The sequence below is a fragment of the Lonchura striata genome, chromosome 5 (genome assembly GCF_050655825.1).
Source record: "Lonchura striata isolate lonStrDom1 chromosome 5, ASM5065582v1, whole genome shotgun sequence".
In the NCBI taxonomy this organism is placed as follows: Eukaryota; Metazoa; Chordata; class Aves; order Passeriformes; family Estrildidae; genus Lonchura; species Lonchura striata.
Window position 1 is genome coordinate 71,462,314 of NC_140707.1, and position 18,922 is coordinate 71,481,235.

General features: G+C 42.9%; 1 protein-coding gene across 1 annotated transcript; it reads right to left on the reverse strand.

The window, feature by feature from the left end:
• Positions 1-1,967: 1,967 nt before the first annotated feature.
• STYX (serine/threonine/tyrosine interacting protein) lies at positions 1,968-17,186 on the reverse strand. The gene is made up of 11 exons (XM_021538441.3): positions 16,947-17,186; positions 7,467-7,499; positions 6,618-6,671; positions 5,716-5,813; positions 5,228-5,288; positions 4,484-4,520; positions 3,928-3,967; positions 3,793-3,843; positions 3,246-3,318; positions 2,678-2,771; positions 1,968-2,502 (listed from the first exon to the last, which is right to left on the reverse strand). Exons 1-11 carry the CDS (start codon positions 17,001-17,003, stop codon positions 2,429-2,431), a joined length of 672 nt encoding a protein of 223 aa, XP_021394116.1. The 5' UTR covers positions 17,004-17,186; the 3' UTR covers positions 1,968-2,428.
• Between the last annotated feature and the right edge of the window lie 1,736 nt (positions 17,187-18,922).

The window sequence follows — 18,922 nt, forward strand, 5'->3', positions numbered from 1 at the left end:
TATATATATACATACAAATATAGAGAGACTATGTATAAAATATGACCTCCTTCAGGCAAACACCAAACCTTTCATAAATGTCTTTTCCCTGCACCACAGAGGCATCTGGGTACCTCTGTTTCAGATTCATATAATTATATATAGCTATATAAATCTCTTTATATTTATTTATATAAATATATATAACCATACAAATAATATAGATATAAAAATTACAGTATTTGGACATATAGTTGATTAATAGTGGAGAATCCCAGACTGGTTTGTGCTGGAAGGGACCTCAAAGCTCATCTCATTCCACCCCCTGCCATGGACAGGGCCACTTCCACTATCCCAGTTTGCTCCAAGCCTTGTCCAGCCTTGTCTGGAACACTTTTTTTTTGTCAGAACCAGCCCTAACAGCACTACCAGCTTCTCCAGAGGTTGAATGTTACCTCCTCCCTGCAATTTAATTTTTTGGCTGAGACCTTTGCCACCCTGAGGAAGAGATCTCCAGCTCCTTCACTCTGCTTCCCCTAAGCTGGAAAAGGCAATTTCAGCACCTCAATGAAGAACTGTGGATTCCCAAAGATCTTGGGTGTTGCAGATTTGTGTTTAAACCTGGAAATATAAATAACAATTCACTCCACTTCTCTTTCCAGTCCACAGTGAGGGACCTTGCTTCCAATTCCTGCCTTTAGTTCAGCTCCCAAAACCAAATACTGAAACAAACCCCTCCTGGCAGTGAAACTACAGCAGACAGACATGGGAAGCTTTAAATAGATGGCTTAGTAATAGATCTGAGGAAAATTAAATCTCAGAATCCCCTAGGATCTGACAGGCAGACAGACCAGAATGACTGTAAAAGGCACCAGGAGGGGGTAATGCCGGGAAAAAAAACTGGATTGATGAAAAATCCTTAGTCATGGAGCTTGTCAGCAGGAGGGGAGTGTTCCCAGGACCCCAGAGAGAACAGACAGACATGGATGAGCCTGGAGATGAATCAGTGCCTTCCATCTGTGCTCCATCCCTCCCCTTCCCCAGGGACCAGAACTGGAGAGGGATTTGATGCTTCCCAGCCCAGCCCCAGCAGCAGCTGCTGCCTGGCAGTGTCTGGGGCTGTGCAGGGCCAGGCACAGCCCCACTGCTGCCATGTGGGAGCCTCGTGCTCCAAAGGCTGGGAATGCATTTCCCAAGAGCCCCAGAGCATTCCTTTATGGAGGGTTAAATTCAGAGCAGGAATAAACCCTCTGCAACTGCAAACCAGCACTGGACACTGACACAGTGCAGTTCTCCAGGAGAGAAATCACTTTTTTCTGGTTGAAAAGTTCCTAACTAAAGCATCACATTATTTATTGCAGATTTTTTTTCTCCCTGAAGGAATTATGCTGCTCCATCCCTGCTGTAGGTGGCAGAGGGTATCAGCAGGAACAGGAATGTGCTGCTGGATGCTCTGATCCCCAAATCCTGAGGCCATTTTTTCCCTGTTAAAACACAAGTTTTCACTGTGAACCAAGCTCAGACTTCCCAAACACACACTTTTCTAATAGCCTTACTCAGTCACCACAGTGCTCCCAAATCATTCCAGCCCTGCCTTTTAGGCAACAAACATTGGGAAATAAAGCAGATGCAGAGCCAGGGCTGTGCTTGCACAACCTCTGTGCTGCTGAGGCAGGAGAGTTACAGCTGCACAATCCCCAGTCTGAAAACCTCAAAGCACCAAGAAGTGTTTTCTTAGCTGAGTCTGAGGTTTTACCAGAGCTGAGGTGAATCCTTTAAGTCTTGATCCCATTATGGGCAGTGCCCTGGGCCCCAGTTTTCAAAGACAAATCCAATTTTTACTTCAAATGATGCCACTACTGCCTTGCAATAGCAACTACTCCTTGAAAATCAGTTTGAGGATGTTCTGGATAGTTCAACTTGAATTAACCTCTATATGCTTATGTTCCTAAAGCACATTTCTGCCATAATACATACTGAGAACAAGGTGAATTTTAGCAAACTTCTTCTTTACTAAAGTCTCTTGTTATAAATTACACAAATAACTTTATAAACAAATCCCCCCCCGCTTGCATTTTGTTTAAAGTAATAACTTTATATCATACAAATAAAGAAATTTCAAGTATGAAAAGTGCATTATTGCAATAATACCTCTTTGCAAGTCCAAAAATCTTGGTTTAGAATAAACTGTAAAGTGTAAAAAAGGAGTAAAACAATCAGTGCCATCTATTCATTCAAGAAGTCCAACATCTTAAAAATGATGCTTAGTGTGTTGCAGAGGCAGATTTACATCTGAAAGCAACATGTAATTTGAAAAGAAGCTATGTGTGTTCATTGTTTTGCATTAATTCTTGTTTTGTTTTTTTTGTGTGTGTTTTTTTTTTCTCCCTAGTTTTCTTCACCTTTCTTGGCAGGAATTCTCACTACAACCAGTGCTTGTCCTCAGCCATCAGCCATTCTGTGCTGCTGCCACCTGCATGGTGCCAAGATCTTCATCCTCCTCGTGCATCCTCTTCAAACTTCCTGCAGGAGGCAAGAGGGAACTTCAGCCACGGCAAACCAGGACATTTAAACACTTCACACTGAGGTTTAAACTCAGCTTGCACACCAAAAACCCTTCCCAAGAGTTTGGGATCTGCTGCTAGAGGTTTGCTTAAAAATCCCCTCACACCCCCACCCAGCAGGAGAAGCTTCTCACCTGTGCTGCCAGGTGGGACTGAGAGGGATCTCTCCAGCTGCAGAGGTGACATCATCTGGATGGTTAATTTTGCTAGATAGATGGCTTCATATTCCTGGAAAGGTCCAAAAATGTTGATTGGAATTACTTTGGCATAAAGCTTTTTAAGGATGAGCAGGACCAATTCAGGGAGCATCTCATATTCAGGCACAGATTTGGGAGAAGGAGAATTCTTTGTTGCTTTGACACGAATGCAAAAACCATCAGGAAGTCAGGGAAAGAAAAATTCCAGAATGACTAAAGAAATGGCTTTAATGATCAAATAACAGTTCCTTTGCAGTTCCTTCAGCACCAACCAAGACATTTCAAAGCCTCTTAATCACTGCACAAAACAGGATTTTTATTTATTTTCCTGGATTTGCTTTGTCCAAAGCTTAACTTTAAGGAACTGAAAGTGCCCACTCATCTTCCTCCCAAGCTTTCCTCCAGCTCCTGACATTTCCTTGAAGCATATTTGTATAAATAGGTGTTTGGCAGGAAGATGATTCATTAAATGGCTTTTCAGTTATGATCAAGAATTAAAAGTCACCTGAAGTTGATGGACAAATCCAGCATTAGGATTAATACAGAATCTTCTTTCTTGGACGTAAGTAAATGCATCCCTTAAAAAAGAGAAAAAAACACTTCAATGAAAAATATATAGAAGTCTCTGTGGTTTGAGTCTTCCTTCAGATTATCAGTTTTTCAGCACTACAGAATCTCTAAACTCTCCCCAGAACTGGTTTTTACAACTGAAATTGCTTGGCCAAAGCAGGAAGCAGCAGCTGCACAATTCTGTTTGCCCACCCCAGCGCTCAGCTCACTTTCCTGTCCAACACGGGCTCAGAACAGCCCCTGGGGCTCTCCCAAGGTTTTATCCATGGATGGAGGCTGGTGCCCTCATTCCCTGAGCAGCAGGTGCCTGATTCTTATAAAAAAAGGGTGTAAACACAACTGCAGTGAAGGAAAATGGAATAATCAGCTCCTGGTAAAGCCTTAGGTAAGGCATGAGACTGAGTGAAAACACAACAGTTTCTGTTCCCTCCAAAATCATCATCCACTCACACCACCTGAATTAAAACCTGAATAGTTCTTACCTGTACTTCACCCCAAATGTTTCCATTATGTATGCAATAACTAAGGCAGCACTGAAAAAAAACCAAAACAAATAAAAATTAGTAAAATACCTTTCCATTGTTTAAATATTAATATCAGGATGGTTCATTTCCTACCTTCTAGAAATCCCTGCATTCCCATGGACAAGAACTTTTCCTGAGAAGAAGAAAAAAAAACCAAAATTCACCGTATTTGTATAAACTGAATAAAATTCTTTGAAATGTGATTTTCTCCTGTTATGGAGAACCAAGCAGCAGCAAGGCACACCCAAAAAACCAGATGTTGTCTTCCTTCACCCTGAATTTCTAACTGCACTCTGTCCTTTGATACAGAACTGGGATTCCTGCTCCTGGGAGGATTCTGAGTGACAGAACGGCCACAATGCAGATTTCAGGCCATACATTTAAGTGGGGACAAGAAAACTTCATGCACAGAACTCAGCTGAGTTCCAAGTGAAAAAAACCCCAAACCCCAGAAGTTGATTTTCCAGTTAGAGGCAAAAGGAAAGAACACTTGGCTCTGAATGTGTCTAACAGAGCTCAAATCAAGCATAATAAACCCCCCAAAATTTAGAAAACCCCTCATTTAAGAGCCTCTAATCCATACCCCTAAGTTAGTTTTAAAGCTTTAACAACACCTTAATAAATGAGGAGAAAGTTAATATAGTTTTACCTCCACTTTTTAAACTTCCATCAATAAATTCTTTAGTCTGAAAAGAAAAAAAAATACAAGACTCAAACTTTCAGATTATTTTAAGTGCACGTAGTATTAACACCTAAATTTGGTATAATTTTTGTATCAGTGACAATAGTGCAGACTTAAACCCCACTTCAACTGGACATTTGTATTTCTTTTGTACTTTAAGCTATTCCTAAAATTGTCACTGCAAGACCAGTGAAGGCACTTTCGGGTTTTTTGGTGGAAGAGGGAACAAAATCCTTTTGTTCAGCTGCAAACTGAACTCAAATAAAGATACAAACCCACAGTTCCAAACCAGGGTGTATGTTCCAATAATGGACATTGTTTAATTTACAAGTTACTTTTTAATTCCTCTGCAGCAAACATGTTTTAAGACACTGTAAAACTTAGTTATTGTTTTGAATTTGAAACAAGAAATGTAAATATTCTTTGGCTCAAAGAAATGTTTCCCCTCAGAATTCCCCCATGACCAAATCTCTGTTTGGAGGCCACTCTTTTAAATTATTTTTTTATACTATAACAAGAAGCAGCTCTTACAACTCCACCTGTTTCCATACTTGCAAAAAAATAATTAATTACACTTATTAAAGTGTCAATTATAAAGTCAGGAGCTGGCAGCACTTCCAGGTGCCTCAGGCTGAGTATCCCAAATGTGAAACTGCTATTTCTTAGCTCCGAAAACTCCTGGGGATTTCCCTTCCCAATCCATCTACTCACCATAGGGAAAAATCGGATTATATTCTCCACTGGATTATCTGCAATATCCAAGACTAAATACCTGCAATGAAAATTTCCTGTGAGTACACAGCACCATGGAGTTGCTGCTCCTGGGAGCTGCTACAACCCCTCCACTGCAGGAGGAAGCCAGCACAACCCCCTGCCTTGAATTTCTGCTCAAAATTCCAGAAATTTATCAAGAACCTTGTGAGGAAAGGAATGGGGAATCTCCAACACCCCCTGACAGATTTCCCCTCTCAGAAATCACTGAAAACTGAAAACACTTGCTGCAAACTATGGATAATTCTAATTTGTAGACATGTTCAAGATGAATAAAATTCATGCTTTGGATTTAAAGTCTTTCTGCACCTCAGCACATTTTTCAAATAATTCTGACAATATTGAAAGATTTAAAAAGAAATATTTGGAAAGAAAATATTTGGAAAGAAAACACACACACACACAAAGGAATCTTGATCATTTCTCACCTAAATAACTGCTGGAAGTTTGGTTTAATAAAATTTGCTTCAATGTTTTGCCGTATGCATATTACATGGGTTATTCCATGTTTCTGAAGTATAGGTAGCTGTGCAGAAAGAAAAAAAAGGTATTTTAAAAATTACAGATTAATCTATTAGACAGTAATAGATACAGAAATAATAATAATTATTAATAATAATATAAAATATGTAATAAAAAGACTACCTATATATATTACTATATTATTATACTATATTAGATATATAGAAATAGTAATAAAAAGAAAAGCTGTACTTAGATACCAAATAGGGCTATATCAAGGAAAATCTGAGCTGGTTTTCTAAAATTTACAGTGTAAAAATGTTGTTTTTCCAAAAGAAAAAAATGACAAAATAGGAAGGCATTCAATGAACTTGTTTGTCTCTCCCCACCTTTCACTTTGCCTGAAATTTCAAGTCTCTACATGAGGGAGGAATTTGCAGCCAGCATTGGATTTTTGCTGGAATCAGACCATGAAAATAAGATCATTTAAATCATGAGGCATATTTGCAGAGCCAAGCTGTGCCTGAGCAGTGCTTGACTTTATTGTAATTTAATTTTCCTTGTTTTAATGTCTATGTGTGAGTTCCCACTTTGACTGGTCTTGCAACACTTCAGCAAAGAGGAATTGGTGAAGTGTCTCAAATGTAGTTTAAATTATCTTAAAAAAAAATCTATTCAAGACTCAATTTTAATACAAATAGCTCAGACCATCCTACAAATGCACCACATATTCCTTCCACTTTGGCATTTTTCATGTTCCAGTTCAGAACTGCAACCAAATTTACACCTCTATAGATACACTTGAGCAGATCTCCACAGTAACAAATCAAATCACCACAGCAAAGAGAGAATATTCTGAAAATCATACCTTGCTTTTCATAGCTGAAGAATATGGGCCTAAAAATAACCCAGGTAAGATTTCCTAGGAGGCAGGAGAAGAACAGACACTTAATACCAGCTCCAGATGATTTCAAATAACACATTTCACCTCAGAACATGGACACAAATAATTTACATATTCCTGAAATGTGTAATCAATGTCATTTATAGCAGGACAAGGAAAAAAAAATTGGTTTGGCAGGATAAAAGAAACATGATCTTGGTGCTGGAGATCTTGTTTTGGAGCAGGAACAAAGCCCTTGATTTGGACTAAGCTCCAGGTTGATTCCTGCATCTCACCCTGCCCCAGATCAAGGGAAGGGAACCCTTAACTTGGTTTATTATCCTGTCTTGTAATTAATTCCAAATTGCTCTCATGGAAATTCCTCGAGCTTTGGCCTAGCAGTGGGAAAACATCAGTTTTAATCCATTTATCTCCCCACCAATGAAGATATGCAGGTGTGTAGATTTTATCTTGTGCAAAATTTTGCCTGACACCATGGTAGGAAAATTTTAATTGTCCATCCCACTCGACAACACTTCTAAGTCTAATACACAGTGCAAACCTCTGATACATTTTTTGTTATCATCTAAAAACATTCAGAAAGACAGAAATGTAATTTTTGGGGGATTTCTGTTTTAGTACCTGCACAACAGAGATGCAAACACACCTGTATTCCAAGCTGGCAAATCCTCACCTTAATTAACTAATTAGTTCTGTCTCCCATGGTGCTGCCTGACACTTTACAGGTAAAGACTGATTTTGATACCAGCTCTTTTTTCTCCTCATTAAATGCTCCATGGGTTTTGCCTCAAACAGTAAATAAAAGTGTCCTACCTGCATCTCTCTCCTCATGGGATAGGTCCAATCCTTAAAAAAAAATAAAAAAAAAAAAAAAAAAAAAATTATATATACAATAGAGAAAAACATCCAGGCAGAGATGTGGACATGCATTTTATAGAAAATAATCACAAGTTTTGTACAAGCTCAGGCTACCTTTCCACAGGGATGCCAGCACCTCCCAAGTGCAAGGAACACTATTTGGGAAGTTAATGTGAAAAAACCTCAAGTATTCTACAAAAAATCCTGGAAGAGATCTTTATCAGCTGTACATCCACACCTCAGCTTTCTGCTGAGAAACTTCCCTGTGAAGGGAGGAAGGGAAAAAAGAGAAAGGAAAAAAGATTTAGAACGTTCTGTACTGGTCAGAGAAGCAAAGGAATTCCTGCAGCCACTGAAATAACAGAAGATAACAAGCAGAGCAGGCAACACCCTCAAAATCCACACTGCCTCACCTAATCCATTCTGACTGAATATTCAGGATTCAGCTCGAACAATTCCAGACATTTGTGCTCTCCGTGACCACAGCAAGGCATCAGTGAGTCTCCACCCTTAGTGAGGCTCCTCACCCAGTAAATAAAACATTCCTGCCCGTGATCCTGCTGCTCATTTACAGCCCAACACCCCCTTCCCCAGAGCCCCAGCACGGGGAGGGCTCAGCTGCCATTCCCAGCTGACCAGAGCAAACACCAGGATCACCATTTCCATCCCCTGCTCCACTCTGCAGCTCTGCCAAACCGAACAGAAAATGCTCAGGCAGAGACTATTCCTGTCTTTCCTTCCCTACAACTCCCACTGGCCTCTATTAACAGGCTCTTACTCATTCCTTGACCCTCACGCATGAAGGAGTTGGAGATGAGATCCCAGTTACCATCTGGAGGTTATAAAAAAAAAAAAAAAAAAAAAAAGGGAATAGTCAAATATATCCAATAGACTGCATACATTTATTTACATAACTCTGTTGTTTGATTCACACACACACCAGCAGCTAAGAAAAAAACTTCCCCTATGTTCTGATGGCCTCAGAAGTATGGGGAAGTTAAACACCAAATATTGCAGCTGGGAAGGGAGGTCTGGATTACAGCAGGGAGGATCCCTTAAATTGCAGCACTGTTCACCTGAGCACCTACACTTGTCCCAGTGGTATTAATTTCACATGAAACCTCTTTTTACCAACACAATGAAAATCCTGTGCTTCCCTCAGACACCCCCACAGTGCACAGGGAGGATTTTCCAGCTCTCCGAAGTGGAATTAAGAAGGATTTTAGTATCAGTAAAGTTATTCTGGAAAAGAAAGCAAATAAACATTAAGCCACTCCAGACAATCCTTTGGATAGCACCTAAAGTGGCAGCACAAACAGGGAAATAAAATGCACTGAAATGGGCTTTGCTGAAGACACACAAGTAGCTAAATTACTTCTGCATGTTCCAGCTGGAATAATAAACTCCTGGAAGTAGAAAGGAGAAATGTTGTGACAAAAGGATGGTATTTACAGAATAAAAGATAAAGGATACAAAGTTCTTTGTAAAGGATACAAAGAACTGTATCCTTTGAAGGGTGACCTGAGAGGGCTCAGCACACCCCTGCTGGCTTGCTCTGTACACAAAAGCATCATTCACCCCTCAAAAGGCCAGAAAAACCCAGGTTTGTCCAAGTTCAAAACCAAGCCTAAGAGCAATAAACTCTGAAAAGTCTAAGCTGTGCTCCAGGAATATACAAGCACTTCAGTAGGTTTATTTACTCTGTTTGTAGAATTTAGAAATCTTAATCTGGAGTACAATGAAAACACAAATATATCACCATTTTGGCTTAACAACACATTACAAATATTCCTTTCAAAAGTATCAGAGGCAGGAAATTTTTAGCCTCAAAAGCTGTAAACTGTGCAAAATAAATAGGCAAGAGTTGAGCAATGCAAGTCCAAAGGGAACTGTTATGTGTAATAAATATAATTCACTCCATTCCTTGTGTGAAATATGGAATATTGGATACTTGTTAAATCATGCCCGTTGTATTAGTTCCCCCCTTTGCAGGCGAGACTGGGTGTATATTGGAAACTGAGTCACAAGTAAAAGGATTGGCTCGGCCGGGAGATGGGCCATGGCTGGAATCCAGGTGCTGACCATGGGGACTCCAGATTGTTATAAATGAGAATTTATTCAGCCAGATTAAAAATAAAAAATAATTTTATTAGCGGTCAAATTCTATCTCGCCAGCCACAAGGAAAGAACATGGGGACTCCAGGTGCTGACCATGGGGACTCCAGGTGTTGACCATCAGAACTCCAGGTGCTGACCATGGGGACTCCAGGTGTTCACCATGGGGACTCCAGGTGTTCACCATGGGGACTCCAGGTGTTCACCATGGGGACTCCAGGTGTTGACCATCAGAACTCCAGGTGTTGATCATTGGAACTCCAGGTGTTGACCATCGGTGCTGATCATCCCATAAACGACCCAAGATGGATCTCATGGAAATCCTCAGACAGATCCATGTGAATGCAGCCTTCCCCGTAAACTCCCAACAAGAATTCACCTACTCTGGGCACTGAATTATTTCTCCTCATCACCAAAAAAAGAAATTCTTATTAACCTATGGACTCTGAATAGAAGAAAGGACTGATTGCTGAAATCTTGACCTCAGGTGGAATTTTCCCTATAAAATTCACTTGTGCCAGGCTGGAGGTGTGTGGGCATGGGGGAAAACCTCTGCTGAGCTGACTCCTTGTTGCACACCCAGGGCCGACCCCGGGCTCAGCTCTGTTCTTTCTGTGTGGCTGGCGAGATAGAATTTGACTGCTAATAAAATTATTTTTATTTTTAATCTGGCTGAATAAATTCTCATTTATAACAGAACCAAATCCCAACAGACAGCACAGATGTTCTGAACAACGAAAAAAAAAGATCACTACAGTCCCCAGACATTGGTCTCCAATGCCCTCCAAGAAGAAAAAAAAACAGTTTCCAATGGGATTTAGTCTGCAAAATAACTCTGAAAGACAGTGTTTAAGGAAAACTTTCAATCTGAGACAAATACACAAACTACTGAAAGAATGATTTTTGGCGATTGCTGACAGCCCTTCAAGGTTTCAAAACCAACAATGCCAGATTATTCAAATGTTATGCAAAGTTATGTAAAAAACTCAATCTATTAATGGAGACTGAAGCCAAGCACAGGTTCCATTTTAAGGAATTCATTCATCAGCCAGGTTTTCCATACTGCCTGCAGCACCAAGCAGACAAAAAACAACTGAAAGCTTCTCTTTTGATCGGATCAAATGCAAGAATTTTGCTAAGAAAACAAAGGGTGATGCCAGAGGTGGAGGGAAGAACAGCATTCCTTGCTGCCAAGGATTTGGGAGGTTCTCCAGAACAAGTGACAACTCACTGGAAGTCTCACTCATCAATACTTGCAAAACACCACAGAGATGGAAAAAAGAGATGGAAAAAAAATAATCCTTAGAACTCCAAAGTTTTAAAGATGAGCCACTCCCCTCAAACACACAGAAGGTGGAATAAAGCACATTCCAAAGCCCTCCCTTCCCCATCCACAGCCAATCTCCAGCTGAAATAAATGGAAGCTATGGATTAATAGATAAGACTTGTCCACACTACAAAGACCTTCTTGGTATCCAATATCCAAACTACATCATGAGCAGCTCTGCCAAAAGTTTGGGTTATTTAGTCCGTATTTTGCCACAGCTACACGTGCTCTTCCTTAGAGCAGTTTAATGGCAAAAAGTGATGTGAAGTTTTTTTTATAAGAGTGACCTCGGCTAGGATTTAATCTAAAAAAATTCTATTATGATTTTTAAAACGAGTTTACCAGCCCTGCCATCAAAACTCTGTACCAAAGCAGAGTGTGGTTTTTAAACACCACAGCTAACCTGCATTTGCCTCTCCAGAAGGGATGCAGTGAAATGGGTGCCTGTGACACAGCTCAACTGGTCCCTCACCTCCAGCTGAAGGCTGCAGACCCATCTGATTTTCACACATAAAAGCTACAGCCCCAGTCTTTGTCAAAGCTCAGCTCTGGCTGAAAAGCAAGCCCAGTTAGGATGGTTCAACTCCTGCTGCCTTGTAATTAGTAGAGCCTGCGAACCACAGGCTGGCCCAGGGAGAAGCTCTCAGAGATGCTGCAAAAACCACCAGGAAGAGAAATCCCATCAGCAGTTAGACCTCAGGAGGTCTCCTCTGGATTTTCACTGCTGCTTTTCACCTGCTCAGCATCACCCACCTCCTGCAATGACTCCTCTTGCTTCCCAGACCTCAAAGCCTTTGGAAAAGGTGCACAGCTCCCAGTAAAACCTCCCTGACCAGGCGTCCAACTTTTTCCAACTCCCAGAAATCTTTTTTGTTGTTGATTTATAGCATCACTTCCCTCTCCACACAGATTTCTCTTCCCATCACAATCCATCCCAGCAGGACTCCTGCATGATGGATTGTGCACCTCAAAAACCCAGGTCTGTGAGAATCCCCTTGCCTGAAGCTGTTTCCCTGTAACACTCCAAGCCTCTCCTCCAAACCTGCTACAAGGTTCTCCCCCGAGTTGTGAAGTTGGAGCAGCAGAAACTGTTAAAGCAGCACAGCCAGGGGCTCTGACCTGCTGCAGCTCCTGCCTCTGCTTTTAACTGCTCAGGAAATTCAGATTACAGCCTGTGTTCTATCAGAGGGCAGCAACAACTGCCAGCAGCAGCATCATCACCCTTGCACAGCTTGGACTGGGGCTGGCTCCTGATCCCACAACAACCACCTCGACACAAAGGCTTTAATTCCCAGGCAGCTCGAAGTGTCATTCACACGGTGAAATGAGATCACACCTTGGGTTTGAAAGCACTTTACACGTTATTTTACCTAGCCCAGCAAAGTGGAGGAGAGGGATGTTATCATCAAAGAACAAAAATCTAAATCAGTACTTGCAAAATGGAACAACTGCAGAAGAAATCTTGAAATAATAAAGAAGTAGCAGAGCACTTGCCATGAGGTAAATTAAATGAGGTACTAAAAGAATAGTCAAGGAAAATAGTTGAGTATCACTGAAACCTGTCACATCTATCACTGTGAAACACGGTACTTAAGAGCCTCAGAATTAGCTACAAACAGGAATGAAGTGAAAGGTTGTGTCTTCAGTTTCAGTCAAGCTCCGTGCTCTTGGACAGTTCTATTAATAATATTTGGGTTATTATACAAATACGATTATTTCAGTTGGAAGGCACCTACAACAATCATTTAGTGCAACTACCTGACCACTGCAGGCTCAATTATATATATATATATATATATATATATATATATATATATATATTTTTTTTTTTTTTTTTTTTCTCCAGGTAGAAATCCCAGTGCAAGTCTGTAAAATACACAAAATTAAACCAAATCCTTTAATTCCCTGAAGGTGTGAGGGTGGCACTGCCACGAGCAGAACTCAAGGAATGTTTGGACAGTGCTGCTATCCCAAAAGTGGCTGAGGGCTGGAGAAAGGGGCAGGAGAAAGGGTGAGGTGACACTGCCACCCTTGCACAGCTGTCCCATCCCATGGCCACCACACTCAGGAAACAATGCAGGGATGGAAGCAGATTTACAGGGAATTCTGTGTGTTTGTCCAGAGCACTCAGACAATGGGAAGGCCCCACCAGAGACATTTTTGCTATTGAAAATTCAAAGGAATACAAAAGCAGGAAGGTGGAGAAGAAGAATAATAGCAGGTGGGAATGACAGAGCACATGGAGGAAGGAAGGAAGGAAGGAATGAAGGACAACAGGGAAAGAAAAGTTATTTTAGCAGAGAGAAACACAAGCCACAGAAAAGGATAAAAGGTAAAACTAAAGGGAAAGTAGAAATGGAAAGGGGAAACAAAAAATTCCTTTTTGTCCCATTTTCTAGCATTGCTCCTAAAGGCACCTCATTAAATACCAGCAGCACTGATAAAAACTTTCATCATATAATTTTTTTTCAATGAAACTGGAAATAAAGCAGTGGATGAAAATCCTTCAGGATTCTCCTTACAGGAAGCACAAAGCCAAGTGATCAAAATTTTTCTAATGCTGCAGGAATGGCCTTTTTCATGGCCCTCCTTTTTTTAATTAATGAGTTGGGCTATACTGAGACAATCCTCATTTACCTAAAACAACCCAAACATGCCTTAATTCCCCAAATTCTGCAAACTGCTCCACTGTGCCTGTGTGGATCCCACCAGGCCTCCCCTGGATGAGAGGCACAGATTAATCAGGACTGGGAGACTGCTCCATGTCAGCTGCCACGGAGCACTTTTCTCATTTATGCAAAGCAGTCTGATAGTATCCCACAGAGTTGTGATCAAAATCTGTCACCTGATTTACATCTCCCAGCACAACACAGCTTTTGTTCTCCATTTTTTGGGCTCTATTATGTGGGCAGGTAAAATAATTCTAATGATACAAGCTTCCTACATATTTTAAAGAGTCTGCAGAGGAGGGGAAAAGCTGTGTTTTAAGGGGTTTATTTGTGTTGCCTATCAAAAGTGAGAGTAAAAAAAGTTTAATAGATTTGTTCCACCTTTAGATGGGCTGCATCACTTCACAGTTAAAAAAAGCAGTCAGAAATACATTAGCATTTCAGACTAAATATAGCTGTCAAAAATGTAAATTTCTTTTTTACAAAAATTCCATGTGCTAAAAAGAACTCAGCTTTTACGCATAATAAAAAGGCAAATATGTCTGCTTAGTCAATAGACTGCTATTTAATTACAAAACCCATGGAGAGTCCTACAAAAATTCTAAGTACATCATGAATACTTGGTTTGCTCAGGCTGATTGCAAGCAAATATGTTTTAACAAAGAAATAAACTGGTAATTGTTGCTGTGTTCTCATTATATTCATCCTAGTCTTTTTTGTTTTGTTTAAAATTTAATGGGAAAATAATTTCTATTACATTCCTTCAATTATTGCAGTCCTTACTGACCTTCTTTCCAGAAGTACTAAGATGTGTCAGTACTAATAAGCCAACATGTACTAATTGTTATTAACCTGACACTTTTTAATGGGTTTTTAGCCATATTTTTTCCTCCCAGTATAAACATGTAACACAGAACTTTTCAAATTAAAGAAAGTTTGAGACCTGATCTTGGAAAATGCGCTGATTCTAGGAAAAAAAAAAAATTAAGCTTAGAAATGCTTCCACATCACATATAATCACTATTACTCATAAAACTGAGATATTCACCATCACCAGACTGTAAAAGAACACTCAGTTCACAGACATTCTCAGAAAAGCTTTGCCAGAATGATGAGTTCCAGGTTTTCTGGCATTTCCCAAGCTCCCAAAAACATCAACAGCCAAGAGATTTAAAAATCCAGCAATCCCAAACACCACACTATGGATTAGGGACAGGGTAAACAACATCCAGGCTGGAAAAGTGACCTATTTATCAGAGCACATCCCTGCAGCCTGCCCCAGTCAATCCAGGCTGCTCTCTCCCCTCAGCACTTCTCTGTGTACCAGGAAGGAATGGATGCTGTGCAGCCAGCCAGTGATTTGGCTTTATTTTTAATTATTATTATTATTAAAGCTGTGACTTGGTTACAAGTGTCAGCTCGGAGAAGGGAGCTGGGGGTGGCACTTGCATGGAGTTAAAGAAGTGACAAAGCTGCACTTTTGAGCAGCAGGATGTCAGCCAGGGATTCCCCAAGTTCTCCCTCCTCCCCTTCCCAGGATCTTGAAATCAAATCTGCCAAGCCAGCATTAAACCAGCCATCACCAACTTCCCAAAATATTAGGGATTAGTGCTCATTAAAGAGCCTCCTCGCTGCAATGCACAAGAGAGCATCTTCTGCTTTCCAGGAAAATCTACATTTTGTGGGCAGAATGGTTTTAGTTTCCTCAGTTTGCTTTTCCAAAGCACTGCCTCAAGTCTCCTACACCTTCCTTTTAACAAGTTACTTCCACAAGAACTTTGACACTCACCACTGGCTTTCAATTTCTTGTTTCCCCTCACATATTCCAACTATTTATTATCTTGCATTCGGAGCTCAGAATTTGTTGACATGATCTTGTATTTATATCAAGTCAGAAATGCAGCATATTGAAAATAAATTCTTACAGTTTTTAGAACCAGTTCTCGAAAATCCCCACTATGTGAAGTTCTAACACACTACAAATTATATTATTTACAGACAGCCCACTAAAAAAGACAAAAGTAAAAGCTAGTCTAAAAGACACTGTATTGCAATCTCAGTTTTCATCAGTTAAAAGTTGTTAGACTGGCAATCAGCTCTGGTTTCGTTTTTATTTTAACCCTACATTCCTCTTTAGCCATTTTAGATGAAAAGCCAGCCAGGCTAATTTAGTTAACAAAACTGTGGATAACAAGGATTGGTTTCTCCAGAAAGAAAAGATATTTAAAAACAAACAAATTATAAACCTCACAGCATGGAAGATGATTTGTGTTGAGATACAAAGTGATTATAACTTTGTGAGAACAACTAAATAGCTTGTAACACCTCCAGAGCTCTGAAGTGATGAAGAGTATTAAATCCTGACAACAAAAACAGAACAAAAAGAGTCACTCCCATATTTCAGGTAATTTACCGCCATAACAGCATTGAGCAATGCTGTTCAAACAGAAATAAAAGCTGATGTTTAGAAATACATGACAATCTACAGACAATCTAAAGAGCTCAGACACTCTCAGCTTCCCTCATGCAGGCTGTGACATTTCGCATTAAATATCTGAGGCCACCAAAGGGGACGGAGGGGTGGGAAGGAACACTCGGGGACGTTTGTGACACACAAAAAAACAAATCACCAGCGCCCAGGGTCAGCGGCCGGGGAGTTCAGCCAAGTTCAGAAATCAGACACCGGCTCTGTGACACACGCTGCCACCTGTCCCGGGCCGCAGAGAAACCCTGGCTCTGCACAGCGTGAAAACACCCTGAAAACACAGTGAAAGCACCCGAACACCTTCCCGACGGCTCCGGGAGGAGCGGGGAGCTGGAGGGGCCACGGCCGGGCCTTACCAAGGCAGGGCGAGCAGCCAGGCGGTGCCACGCCGAGCCAGGAAAGGGGCTGTGCAAAAGAGTGGGGGCCGCTGCGGGCGGGCAAAAGCCAAAGGAGACGAAGCGAGGAGGATGAGTTCCCTGAATGTGAGGGTGGCGAGGCTGCCCAGGGAAGCGGTGGCTGCCCCGTTCCTGGAAGCGCTCCAGGCCGTGCTGGACAGGGCTTGGAGCGGCCCGGGATAGGGGGAGGCTTCAGGCCGGGGGCACCGCGGAGGGAGATGCCGAAGGGGTCTGCGAGGGCGATGGAGGGAGCAGAGCCCGGCAGCGCCCGGGGAAGGGAAGATGCGCTCGGCGGTCGCAGGGCGGGACACGGAGCCGCGGCCTGCGATGGATCCCCGCGGGAATGCCGCGGGAAGGGGCGCGGGGCGGGCAGGGCTGTGAGGGGAAAGCCCCGGCGGGGGCCGCGGGCCGGGCGTGCGCTCCGGGAGCGGAGCTCCCGCTCACCTCAGAGTCCTCTTTGGCCTGCGGCAGCGCGGGGAAGGCCGGCTTGGCGAGCTCCATGGCCGGGCGCTGTCCGGGCGGGGCAGGACCCGGGGCAGGGCGGCTATTTGGGCAGCGGGGCCGCGGGCTCCGGCTCGGGAGCGGCAGGAGATGGAGGCGGCGGAGGAGGAGGCGGCGGCGGCGCGCTCAGCCGCTCGCGCCCGGCCGCCATGCTGCTGCTGCTGCCGCTGCCGCCTCTTCTTCTTCCCTCCTCCTCCTCCTCCTCCTCTTCCCACCTCTTCCTCCGCCCCCTCCTCTTCCTCCTCCTCCTCCTCCTCCTCCTCCTCCTCCCCCGGCTCCCGCCCCGCTCCGCCCTCAGCGCTCTGCCCTCCCCTCAGTGGCAGCTGCTGCTGCGGTTCGTTTAATGAGCCCGCTCGCCGGCCCCAAATTCGGGGTAATTCACCCCAAAGTTTCACTAACGGGCGCTTATGGGCTGTTGGCGGTGGCCAGGGCTGTTGGCGCCTCACGAGCGGCCATTAACGCTCCCTGCGGCCGTGGCCGGACATTCCCGAGCGCTCCTTCCCCTCACACGCCCGCTTCCATCTTGGCTCCGTGGCCCCAGGGAATGATGCTGCTGCTGCTGCTTCACGTTTTAGCTGGCAGCGCCAAGAGGGTCGTGTCTGCACGGCCCAGCGAGGTTCGGAGTCCCCATCCCTGGAGGTGTCCGAGGAACGCCTCAGTGCTCCGGGCTGGGGATCAGTCACAGGTCGGACTCGGTGATCCCAGAGGTCTTTTCCTGTCTAAATGACTCTGGGATCTCCAGTCGGCTCCTCTTTGTGTAAACGATGTCGTCAGACACCTCAGTCTTGGGGCAAGAATCTGTTTTTCTGTTTTTTGATGTCCCATACTCTGAGAACTCCAGGAGAGCTGGAGAGGGACTGGGGACAAGGGATGAGGGACAGGACACAGGGAATGGCTCCCACTGCCAGAGGGCAGGGATGGGTGGGAGACTGGAAATTGGGAATTCCTGGCTGGGCTGGAATTGCCAGAGCAGCTGTGGCTGCCCCATGATCCCTGGAAGTGTCCAAGGCCAGGTTGGACAGGGCTTGGAGCAGCCTGGGATAGTGGAAGTTGTCCTTGCCCATGGCAAGGAGTGGAATGGGATGGTCCTTAAGCTCCCTTCCAACCCACACCATTTTATGATTCTATGAGATTTCACTTAAAGCTGCACTTTTTCATTCCTTTGCTTTTTGGTGAACCAAAACTGTGCACTAGTGTCACAGGAATTTCTGAGGGAAACTTAGTCAAAGCAGGCGAAGTCAACGGGTTGGTTGCTTAAATAAGACTGGAAGTGTCCTTTTGGAAATACTAGCCCTGGAATTTAAGTCTCAATTTTTATTTCTAGTGCGCCTTTCTGCTGTCTTTACTAAATAAAACTTTGAGAAACCTTCAACAATCACATTTCAGCAACCATCTCCTCAGTCAGAGGCTCGGCTTGATGTTCTGCTCAGAAATGAACTTTGATTTCATGTTCTCATTGTTCCAGGCACATGGGCTGTACAAGCTGCACTCAAAAGGTGTTAAAAACTAAACCTGAGATTTGCATCTTTACACTCCTGACACAGCCACAACACGGAGAAAGGTCTGTAACAGCCATATAAGCAGGGAAATATTGTTGCCTGTCCTGTTTCAACTGTTCTACATCTTACACCATCTGTTTGATCTGTGATGGGAAAGGAAATAAAACTACAGCTGTTAAAATTGCCAGGGAGATGCTGTGTGTTTCCTGGGAAGTCAAGAGCTAATCTAATGTACTTGTCTGTCACTGAGGAGGCCCAGAGTAATTCAATCGGGATAATTAGAAGTAGCCAGAAGTGCAATTTAGTGCATTGCTGCTCCAGTCCAACATTCAGGTGAGCTGCACAGTGCAGTGGGTCTGTGTGTACCCTTTGGGTGCTTGGAAAATAACAATAAAAGTAAAGCAGACACCCTTAAAACCA